This window comes from Centrocercus urophasianus, unplaced genomic scaffold (genome assembly GCF_019232065.1).
Source record: "Centrocercus urophasianus isolate 14NV4802_14NV808 unplaced genomic scaffold, USGS_Curo_1.0 seq_36, whole genome shotgun sequence".
Lineage (NCBI taxonomy): Eukaryota > Metazoa > Chordata > Aves > Galliformes > Phasianidae > Centrocercus > Centrocercus urophasianus.
In genome coordinates, this window is record NW_024884933.1 from 4189963 (window position 1) to 4201888 (window position 11926).

At 53.2% G+C, this 11926-nt stretch overlaps 1 protein-coding gene across 1 annotated transcript in view; it reads left to right on the forward strand.

The window, feature by feature from the left end:
- Positions 1-6: 6 nt before the first annotated feature.
- Positions 7-11926, forward strand: part of LOC122167222 (tyrosine-protein phosphatase non-receptor type 11-like) — a 26641-nt gene continuing 14721 nt past the window's right edge. Inside the window, exon 1 of the mRNA XM_042831667.1 lies at positions 7-34. Coding sequence (XP_042687601.1) covers positions 21-34 — 14 coding nt within the window. The 5' untranslated portion in view covers positions 7-20. The remainder of the gene's footprint in view (positions 35-11926) is intronic.

Here is an 11926-nt window from a genome sequence, read left to right on the forward strand (position 1 = left end):
GTGCGGAGCCGTGCGGAGCCATGACCTCCCGCAGGTAAGGGCTGACGGCTGCCCCCGGCCCTCCTTTTTCTTCCCCTTCGTTGCCGGGCAGTTTGGGGGTCGGTGTTGGGAGTGAGGCTTTGCTGCCCCTGTGCCCCGTACGAAGTGTTTTCTCCCTTTTCCTGCTCCTGTCCCGCGTGCCGTTGCCTTGTAGCGCGTGGTGCTGTGCGGTGGTGGGAGCAAACTTAGTGACTTGCTTTGGGAGGGGTGTTAGTTTGCAACGAGGCACTTGGAGCATCCGGAGCGCTGCCGGCGTTTCTGTTTCGTAGCTTTGCTCTCTTTTCTGCGGTGGCAGCAGGAGCCCATACAGCACGAGGGCATCAGTCCCCGGTTCCTCCCTCCCTGCTCTGCCTCCGGGAAGGGCACCCACCCGCCCGATGCATCGTCTGCTCTATTGTCCCTTTGCCATAGGAGCTGAGAGCAGCAGGATGTGGTTCCCTATAGCTGCCATGGGGCCGGCCCTTCTCGTTAGCTCTCATGGCACAGGGTGACCTGCAGGGGCCGATTCTGCTGTCAGAAGTCAACTGTGGTTTGGAGAGCCGTGGGATGGAAGTAGAGCTGATGGGCACCTCACAGGGAGGGTCGCTTACAGGCAGGGAGTGCTTGTTTGGGGATGGGATTTGGGCAGGACATGAGCTGGGGGTCTCTGGAACATCTGATAACCCCAGGTCCTCCTTGGGCACATTTATACAGCGCTGTGATTCAGGGTCTTGGCTGATTTATGGGATTTTTGGGTCTCTCTGCCATCCAGCTTTGGATGCAACAGGTGCCGAGTGGTGTTTTGTGAGCATCCCTGCTCTATCGAGGGCTTGGAGCTGTGTGGAGCAGCTCTTGTGCTGTTGCCATCATCTTTTGCCCTTGTTCCTCCCACCCACGTGCTAAATGTGTTGCTCCTGGGCCTGCAGCACTGCTCGGGTCCTTTCTCCCAGCAGCATCACATCGTGTACCAGCCCTTGTGGGATGGAATCGTTCTCTTTTTGCATTTGGACAATGCCCTTCTCCCTCTGGTTGAACCCAGGTGCACCCTCTGAGCTTCCACCTGTGCTGCTGGGCAGTTGGGAGCGGCTCCTGGAAAGGAATGCTCTCTACAAGGCCCAGCCAAAGTGCTGGCATCAAACCTTTGTGCACTGTCAGCATTGCACCTCCATCCTTTCCTCCAGGCTCACGTGGGGTCCCTTGGAATTAAGGGCGCTTTGGCATTATAGGCTGATGGATGGCGTGGAGCTGCTGTGAGCCTGGGTGCCCCGTTTGCTATGACTGTCCCATCCTTATGGCCTTCTTAGGGCCTTGTATCAGTGTTGGTGAGTGAGTGAGGGAGAACCAAGCCCTGCTGCAGCAGTGCCATCAGCAACACGGCATCTGGAGCATGGGCTGAATGGCAGCTGGTGCCTTGCCCTTGTCTGCAGGGCCCTGTTTCCTGAGATGCTGTGGCTGGGAGGAAGGAAAAGTCTGGAGGAAATGAGGAAATGTCACTTTCTGGCATCTTCTTCCAGAGTAGGGCTTGCCCTGGGTCTGCAGGACCGGCTGCTTGGTGGTACCTATGCTGTGAGCTGCAGAGGTCCCTGCTCCTCAGTCCTGATGCTGTGGTTTCAGCGTTGTGCATCAGCTGCATCCCGAAAGCTTTCATGCTGCCCAGCCTCCTTCATCTGCTGCCATTACCAGTGAGAAAACGCATGCTTCCTGCCCCGACTGCAAATGTCAATATTAAGCTGAAGTATTTGCAAGAGCTGCTTACTTTGGCCTTTGAGTGCAGGAGGGAGGTGGTGATTCCTGGTGCAGGAAGCACAAACATTCCGATTCCTATCCCTTTTCCAGCAAGGGAATAAGAACAGTTAATGGCCCAGCTCAGAGAAGCAGAGCTGCTATTGCCAAGCAGAGGGCTTTGGATTGGGCCCTGGGTGATTTTCCAGCATCCCATGGCTTCCCCAGGGCAGCGAGTGTTCTTGTTACGGTCCCAAGACAAATGTGGTGCTCTCAGCCCTGAAACACGTTCCTGGGATGCAGCTGTATCTCCTGTGGGCTGCCAAGCAGAATTCCTCGCCGTCTGCAGTGGGGAAGCCAGTGTTCCAGCTCCTGCAGGCTCAGGGTGAGCTTCCTCTGCGGTTCTGGAGCTGCTCGCAGCTCCTTCCAATGAGGTTCGAATTACTGGGCTCCTAGGAGGTGTTTCTTCCCAGGGATGGGATGAATGGCAGCTTTGTGCTCCAGGAGCTGCTGGGCATTCCAGGTGTGCACATGAGTGGCTCTGCAAGCACTGCTTCAGTCCTCTTGCTGGAGTCAGCATGGAGTTGTCCCATTGCTTTGGCAGCACCCTGGGCAGAAGCAGTGCTTGGGCACCTCTGCCCCGTGGGATGAGCTCGGAGGGATGAGCACAGCCCCTATAGCCCTGTGCTGTGCTTCAGGAAGCATGCATAGGACGGGGCCTAATCAGATGATGGGGCTGCTGTGCTTGCAGGCTTCCTGCACAGGGCTGAGGGGAAGGAGGAAATTCTTCACATTAACCCAAGCTGGAAAGCAGGAACTGTGCCTTTCCTGTATATGTGTTCTGTTCTTGCAAATAGCTCCTGCTGCTGTTGTATCCATAGTGCTTTCCAAAGGTCTCAATTGCTCGCAGTGGGTGTAGCTGGCGGAGATGTGCGCTTCAGCATCTCCTCCTCAGCTGGTGCTGCACACATGTCCCCATGTGCAGGTGCTGCTCCAGCTGCAGCAGGTGGTCTGCCAGGGGGTGACTGTGAGTTTGGGATCTGCTGGGGGAGGTTTTCTGCATCCACTTGCAGATGTTCCCAGGCACCTGCTGCATCTTTGAGGTGCGGATAGGATGGGCTTGGTGCCTCCGTCCTGGAGCAGAATGTCCCCTGGTGCAGCAGTGTGCACGCACAGGGCAGCAGTGATCCCTGCTATCCATACGCAGGAGCTGGAGCAGCTCAGCAAGGAGTGATTCTGCTTATCTCAGTGGTTGAAAGCAACAGTGGGGGAGGAAGAGGTGAGCTGAGCTTTGTGCTGGGCTGGGGCTCGCTGTGACTGCCCTGATTGCATTATCAGGCAAAGAGCCCATGTCATGGCAAGTGTCTGCCCGAGGCTTCCTGCACACCAGCTGGCTGCGTGCTGCTTGGCCTCTGCTCTTCATCTTCCCCAGTGAAATGCAAGCTGATCCACAGGCTACTGGCTGGCCTGGGAGAAAAAAGGCACCAAGCGATGGGGAGAGATGCACACAGCTTGGTGCACAGCTCCTGCACAGCCTGAGCAGGACCAGAGCTGCTGCCATCACCGTGCCCGTGCTGCCCATCGGGTTTCCTTTCAGTGCTGCAGCTCTCTCCTGCAGTGCCACAGTGTTGGGGTTTTTTTGTTTGTTTTTCTCCTTCCTCTCTGCGAAAAGCTAGGTTTGAAAGTTCCCTTTTTGGTCAGCTGGAGGTTCCAGTTGGCTATCAAGAGAACTGCTGCTCCTTCCATCTCTGGGCTGAGGGCTGGTGGAGGTGGTTGGTTCCCTCTCTGTGCAGGGTGACGCACGGCTTTGGTCCCTGCTCCCCCTTCTTCTCCTCCTGGCCCTGAGCTGGTGGAAAAGCTGTGAGCTGCTGGGGACTGAGCAGACCGAGCCCCTTCATACCTCTGACCCACATCCTTTCTATGTAAGGGAGATTCCAAGGCTGGTTTTGGCTTTGGTTTGTTTATTAATTTATTTGCTTTCGTGGTTTTTTGTTTGGTTTACTTGGAAGTGGGGGTGTTTTTTTGTTGTCGTTGTTCTCCCCCATCCTTCCTCCCACCCTCCTGAACTATTTCCATCGCTCTCCTCTCTAAGAAGTGTAACGAGCCCCGCCACTGATTAAATTCTAAATATAGCCCTGGTATTTTTTCTCCCTCCAATTCTTCATGATGTATCAAGGTAAAAAATAGCCTTGGCGACTCTTCAAAGGGGACGTGGGCCTGTTATGGGCTATATTTTCATCTTGACACCCTGCCCGGGTCCAAAATAGACCTCCTCGTTTTTAATTAGCTCGCCAGGTTATATAATCCTGAAAGCTGAGGATTTCAGGGCTCAGCAGAAGCACGCGTGATGTCGCGGTGGAGAGGGAGCAGCCTTGGTGCCAAGTGGGGAAGACAAGATGAGGCCATCACCTGGTTCTTCTTCCCCGGGCTCTGCTCTTGCCTTTCTTCCTCACTGCCTTGACTTTTTTTTTTGGTACCTGGGGAGGAAATCTGTTGAGTGAGAACTCCTTGGCCGTCTGGGTTGCCTTGGAGGTTGAACAGAGCCATGTAGATGTGGCACTGAGGGATGTGGTCAGTGGGCATAGGTGGGTGGGTTAGTCATGGGGGGATCTGAGAGGTCTTTTTTAATTATAATGATCCAAACAAGGAGTCTTTTCTCACTCCTGGGTGAATGGAGCATGTTGGTTTTCCAACTGTTTGAGTCTGGATGCTTAGGAAAGCATCACCTTCCTCCCATCAAGCAGTGGGTGCTGGACCCCAGACACGCAGCACACAGAGGCAGTGCATCACAAAGCTTCTGAAAACCTTCTTGCCACCAGATGGAGCAAAGGACCTCTGAACAACTTGGCCAACACTTTGGCCAGGGTGTGCTATTGGGCCACCACTGTTGTGCAGTCCCTATGCCTCACACTGTGTTGCTTCCTTCCCCCAACCTCCCCTTGCAGGGCAGAGCATGGGGTTGTCCTGGTGTGGCGTGGTGAGAGGGGGCTGCGAGCATGCATTCACCATGAGCCCACTCCTCATCCATTGGCCATTGAGTTCCCAACAGATTGCAGTATTCCTACCCTGTGGAGTGTTTTTGACTGGAGCTTTCTCCAACTTGTGCTGCACCAGCAATGGGGTTTGAGCTGCACCTGTAGCTCAGCAAGGAGTTTCAGTCGTGCTCCCATGGGGGTTGGGGCCAGAGCTTGTTGCTGTTGCAGCAGTGGAAACTTTCGGTGTTGTCGCCTCGGTATTCAACGCTAATAGAAACTGGCACGCTCTGAGAATCACAGTTAGTGAGGAAGTCATGACTTTGAAGCGTTCAGGTTGGAAATCAGCAGGTTTCGGTGTCCCTCCTGAAGGAAGGAAGAAGAGGGATGTGGTACATCTACGATTTGAAGAGGCTTCTCCAAATCTTAGACCTCAAGTTTGGTTGATGTTCCTAACCACGTTCAGGGATGGTCCTGGAGGAAGGGAGGGCACAGCTCCAAGGAGGGCTGGCACAACCTCCTGTTCCCCTCTTTTTTGCTGTGTCATCACAGCTTTTATCTCCAGCATCTCTAGTTCTCACCCATGCTGCTGTCCGCCCACCTGCAGCACTGAGCACGGTGCGTTGAGTGCAAGTAGGGAAGTGGTGGTTATCACAAAGCACAGGTTTGCACAGAAGTGCTGGTAGCAACCGAAGGAAAGCCCTGTATTGGAGATGGAGGTGCCCTGGGTTGTTAGCCAACAGTTCAGCCCTTCCCTGGCAGTGTGGCTGGATTTCCAACGTTGCCTTCAGCCATGGAATGATGCCTCCACGATTCCCCGGCCTGGGTGCCTCGTGTTGGCCGTCACAACAGATGGGGCCAGGATTGAACTGGGTTAAAGAAGGCAGTGCTCCACACTGAGCCTGTTGCTGATCCCTAATCTCCTCTGTGCCTCAGCTGCTCTGCTGGCACATTAAGGGCTAGCCACAAAGCAACCATAATTGTGCTGAGTGTCTGCGGGGTAATGGACTAAATACTCCGGATTGCAGCAGCAGCCGCATTCCCAGCCATTTAATGCCTTGATTGATGTGTGTGCAGCTTTGTGCCAGCCCACAGCCTTCTGAGGTTTCGCTCCTCCTGCTGTAGGAGGCTGTTTGTGCAGGGATGCCGTGGCCAGCTGTCCAGCTGCAGGGCTGTCATGGTCCTGGGTTTGCTGGGATTGGGTTTGTGCTCTTCTTCCTGCAGTCAGTGGGGAGAATTAGGCTCTGCTCTGCACCGCGCTCAGGAAGTGCCTGTTTCTCTCCATGGATAAGGATGCAGGACTCCAGCTGGGATGGGGTTTCCATGTCCTTCCAGCTGTCCAAGGGTTGGCTTGGGTTGTGCTCCTCGTGGAGGCTCAGCCACCTTTGGTTCCAAGCAGGATGTGTTGCTTGGCGAGGGATCAGGGCAGAAATGGGGCACACCAGCGTTGTGAATCCCACTTTCGATTGCAGAACCAACTTGGGGATGACTGCTTAAGGATACCTTAGAAAACCCCAAAAGCAAAAGATGCTTTGGAGCACTTGAAAACCTCGTTCTTCCCAAGGGCAATCGCTGCTTCAGCCCTCACTCAGCTCTGGAGCAGAATTCTGGAGGAGGAAGACTTAATGGGGAGCATGGTTGGGATGCAGGAGCCCTGTGGCATGTAACGTTGCCGTGAGCCAGATGGCTGCTCTGTCCCTGGCAGTGCACACTGTGCCATGCTTACCCTGCTGGTCCCCTTCTCTACACCCAGCTCACAGCTGCTGGGGCTGTGTCGATAAGAGGATGAGATGACTTCCTTTTCTTCTCTCCACCCCCTCTCCCGTCCACAATAACTGTGCTTTTTGGTACAGAACCAGCTGTCACCTCTCCGCTCGGAGCGTCCCATGCTCCACCACTTTGGGTAGGGATGTTCCTACTGGGCACCACGCTGCCTGCCACGTCCTAGAACAAGCTCTCACCTCCTGCATCCTACAGACCTTGCTGCCTTCGAGCTCTCCTGTGGTTTCCGTGGACTAACGAACCTCTCTGCACACCCAGGAGCACCGAGAAGTGATGGTGAGGTAGGACGTCTGCTCTGCCTTTGACAAAGGGGAGAAGGCACGGAGGCCAAGAAAGGTTCTGTTGCTGCGACAGGAGATGTGAGCTACAAAGGTGTGGGTGCTGTTGGAGTGGGAATAGTGATTAGCAATGCTTATTAGCAGTATTTCTGCAGAAGTGTAACATTCTCCAGTGGAAATTACCCCTCACCTGCCTCTGCAGTGATGACGGTGACTTTCTCCTTGCGCTGGGAAACACTGTGTTGGCAGTTTCATTAATGTGATTATTAAAGTGGCTACGGTGAGGCTGGCAGTGCTGAGCACAGCCCAGGAGGGGTTATCCCTGCTGGGAACAGAATGTTATTTATGGCTTGTTATTAGATGTGTATCTCGCATTACTTTGTTAGCAGTGCTGCATTAATGGCTGCTTATCTCCCCGTTTGCTTAGCAGAGCACGCTTTGCCATGCTGATAACGAGCATCCCAAGGCCTTTCTGCTCACTCTCCTTCCAACGTTGCTCCATCCCATCTTATAGGAGTGATGGTTTCTCCTTCCCTTGCCTCTGCCCTCGATGTGTTGTGCTCTGTGGGACTGTGGCACAGACCTAACCAACGGCTCTGCTGCTCCAGGAGGAAGCCCATTGCTCAGACAGCAGCTGGGCTGCTTTCTTTCCTGCCTGCTGCGACGTATTTATTTGTAATGCCCCAGCAGTCTGGCAGGTGGGCAGTGGTATAATTTTAGCTTGTTTAATGAGAACAGAAACATCTGCAACAGACAGCAGAAAGCTGTCATGAACTCTTGGAGACCAACAGGCAGTGCCTGGCCGTGGTTAAACTGTGCAGTTTCTGGTGGTCCCAACAGCTGAATGCACACTGAGGCTGATCCAACCGTAAGTTCAGTTTGGAGAGTTAATTCAGAAAGAGTGGAAACTGCAGCTGAGAATAATACCCTCCCACACCTTTGGGACTGATGGATTCAAAGGAGCTCCAGGCACTCGCTACACCTTTTTTAATTAAGGGAACATGGGTGTAAAAGTCCTCTGGGCAAGCTGGAAGAGCCCCAGCTTCCTGCGGGGAGCAGAGCTGGGTGTGGGAATGCGTGCTGGCCAGATGGAGCCAGGTCTGCCTCTCCCACTCTGGAAATGGGGAAGAGGCACAATTTGTACCTTTTTTTTCCCAGCAGTTTCGGTCCCGTGTTGTGATTCCTCTCTTGCTGTGTGGATCCCGTAAGGGGTTTTTCTGCTTTCTTTAAAGGCAAACCCAAACTATCTCAAGTGTCCTCGGGGCATTGGGCCCTCATCCCACAGTGAGATCAGTGGGATGCTGGGAAGGGGATGGCAAGATGGGAAGATGCTTGGTGCACACTGCTTATCCCCTATCCCCCCCCTGCTTTGACCCGATGCTCACTGTGCAATAAATATCCCTGAGCTCAAGCAGTGCATGCGCTCAGGTCCGTGCAAGCTGCTGTGCTCAGGGTCAGAGCTGCTCGCTGCAATGAGGCGAGGAGAAGGCAGCAGGTGCTGGTCTCTCTCACATCCCCTACGCAGCCATGCAGTGCTGAGGCAACCCTGCTTCTGGCTGCAGGGGAAGGCCCTGTCACGGGCTCATGCACTCTCACCCTGCAGAGCAGACCCTCATCTTTGTCTGCAGAGGATGTATTGTTGTGCCATGGGTCTTAATTTTATCCATGGTTTCCTCTCCTGCTCGCTGTCAGCCTTTATCTGCAGGGTGCCAGGCTGGATGCTGAAGGATGTTTTCCATGTGTGGGAGGGGCTGTGCTGCTCCGTGTCCCATCCTCTGCTTGGGTCAAAGGGAAGAGCGTGAGCGTGACTCTTCCTTTTCATTCTCAGTCCCCATAGCAATGCTGTCACACTTTGCTTCTAGGAGCAGAGCAAGGCCTTTGGTCCATAAGGATCACCCAGTGATGAAAAATGCATCCATCACAAAAGGAGGGTCTGCATTTGCAGGCTTTTCTGCTTCTTTTTTAATTTCTCTTCTGGCTTTTCTTCTGGAAACCGCTATTTCTGAGCTGCTGAGCTGAGCAACAGCCTTGGATTTCCCTCAGGGAGTGAACAGGTGACCACATAATTGCATTTGGACCCTTCTCATCTTTGAAGATAGCATTTAAAAAGAGAGCAAAGCGCTGGGCGGACGTCAGCAGCCCACACTGCCCTGGGTCCTCTCCCACATTCTCCTTTCCAGACGTCACATCGTGAGCTCTTGGTGCAGGGCTCGCCCCTCTGGGACCTTCCTGTGACATCTGTGCCTCAGCTGCACGGTGTGATGTCTCTGTGTCCTGGTGTTTGGGCAGATTCAAGGGTTGCTTCAGGCACCTAAACCAACCTGACCAACTTGAAAGTCTCTGTTGAGAGGCTGTTGCAGCTGGTGAGCTGTGTTGCTGTTTTTAGGAGGTGGTATGGAAGGAGAAAGAATGGGATGGTGTGTGTGGGGTTTGGGGGGGGCGGGAAGGAAGATGTGCCAACAGCAAGCATGGACTGGAATAATGGGGACTGAATAATGCAGATAAAGGGATTGAATCAGACAGAGTAGATGAGCACAGACTCCTGCATGTGTCAGGGAGATAGGACAGATGTGGATTTATATTAATTAACACTTAATGAGGCTCCAGCGCCAGTCAATTTCTTTGCCTGAAACCGCTCTGCCCTGTGCTCTGTCTTGTGATGACGTCTATGGAAACCATTGCCAGGCTTTTGTTGCAGTGCCCAGCACAGCGCTGTGGGTTCATTGCTGGGCTGCTGCACAGGGGCAGGATGAGACCCCCTGTGAGCTGCAGGGGGTCAGAGCCATCAGCACCCCATCCTTATGGTGCAAAGCCATCTGTGTCCATTGCTGAGCCCCTGCTGGGTTGCTTTGCCCCCTCTCTCCTCTTCTGGCGCAGTGTCTGCATTGTTCTGCTGGGGTTTTCTCTGGGGAAGTCCCTGTGTGTGCACACTCTCACTGACTGTGTGCCTTGAAACTGAATGGAAAAAAAGAAAAAGCGACAAAATGTTGAACAAAAGCCAAGCTCTTTGTGCAGGGCGTTGGTGGAAGGCTGGCCTTTCTCGAGGAGGTTTTAGCTGGAGGTGTGCATCCTCAGCCTGGCCGCCTGCTAGAAGCTGGGGTTGCTGGTGGTTAGTGATCTGCTCCTTCTGAAACACAGCTTGACTTGAGCTTTGCAGCAGAAGGCTGTTTGTCTTCTTCCAAAGCAGCGTGTCTTGTCCTCTTGCCTGCTTTGTGTTTTGCTTTTTTGGTCATTCGGCCGTTCTCCAGCTATGGTGCAAGGAGCTGGGTATCCCTGCCAAAGCCATTTTATCTTGCTTATCCAATTACCCAAAGGTCCAGCAGTTCCTCTGCTGCTGGTGCTGAAAGGTTCATTAGGAACCTCAGTGATATCCCATGAAGAAGTGTGGTTGCTTCTGTGCTTCTCCATCCCAGGTCTACTGGAGGCTTTCTTTGGGATGGCTGTTGGCAAAGGGGCATGGAAGAGCCCAAAAGTGCCCTGTCCTGCCCATGTGAGGGGTGGAATTTGGCAGAGTTTGTGTGTGTACTCACTCAGAGAGAGTAAGAAACCATTAGGGGTTGGGAATGGGTGAACCCAACCATTCTGTGATTCTCACCTGAGCGTGAGATTGACAGCAAGCAGGTTTCTATAGGAGTTGCACCCCAGAGAACGCGAGGCAGGTTGTGTACCTTCTGTGGGAATGGTTATGCTGATTTTTAGAACGCAGTAAGTTTTTGGGAGTTGTTTTCCAGTTGTTAACAGAAGTCCTGGGGGATATTAGATGTTGGGCACGGTGGCAGCGAGCTGTCATGGTGCTAATTGCTTTGGGAAAATGAAAATGTTTACCTGCATGTAGAGCTGAGGAGGTTTGCAGGGGGTGTTTATTTAGAACATTCCCTTGGGGCCGTGCCTGCTGTAATGACTCTTCTGATGGGATTTGCATCGAACCAGGCTGGAGACAACAAAGGATGCTGCTGTGGGTTTGAGATGCTGTACGTGCAGGCGTGCCTGTGTAGAACAGCCTTCAACGAAGATGTAAACACTGATGATTTTAGCATGGAAGCATCATGGAAACAAAAGCAGTTTTGCTGTAGAGTTAAGGCACACCTCGCTTATTTCTCTTCTGTAAGAAGCCTCTGTTTATTCGCTTGGCTCCTAAGAGCAGAGTGCATCCTGCCCTGGATGCGGGCCGGGAGGTGGGTGGCTTTGGCAGGTGCCCAGGGTTGGTGGCCTTTGTCCCTTTGTCCCCCTTCTCCATCTCCTTGAACCCAGCAGTGCTCGCCGCACACCATGCGTGTAGGCGTCGTCTCTTGAGCCAGATTAGCTCTGATCCTCTCCAAGCCTGACAGAGGCAAGTTGCCATTAAAACACTCCACTTTCTCCTACTCGCGGTGGCATAACTGCCCTTCAGACCCAATGGACGTCGCAGACAGGAGGTGCTTTCCCTGGGGATGCCCCAAAGTGAGTGCAGTGGAAGAGCACATCCCAGCTCACAGCAATGGCTTTAAGGTGGTGAGCAGTGCCGGGGCAGAGCTCTGTCCCTCAGGTCCCTCAGGCATTTCCAGTGGCCCATCTGCTGATGGGGCAGGATGCTGGCACCCAACATCCCTACTGCCACATTTCATTTTTATCCCAAGGCACGAGGATGCATTTCCAGCAGAAAAAGCGTAGCAGTATATGGGAATGAGCATGAAACAACAGCATGATTTCAATAATGATTGTTTTTTTTTTTTCCCTCTCTCCTAGGCTAGAGATCTAGTCTGGATTCTCTTTATTTGCTTTCCTCCTATAAATACTGCAGACCTCCCAATAAACAGCTGTGAGCACACAGTGCTGCTCCTCCAGGCTGGTTTGTGGGAGGCAGTTTGCAGGCTGTGATGCCCTGGTGCAGTGAGGGATGTGTGGGTGGGTGCTTTCTTCTCCCCTGCTGTGTTGTGGGTTGGTTCTGCTTACCAACAAACGTACTTCAGTAAAAGCCTAGCGTGAAAAACAGCTCTGAAGATGCCTTGTGCAAGCACAACTTGTTCCAGGTTGGAGTGAAGTCGGTTGTGTTGGTGAAGGTCCTCCGGCTGTGATGGCTGTGACCTCCCTTGTAGTCCAAGCCCAATGTGGTGAGGTTTGTTTTGGTGTAGGAATCCATGGGAGAGGTGCAAACTTCTGTTTGCAAAGGGCTTT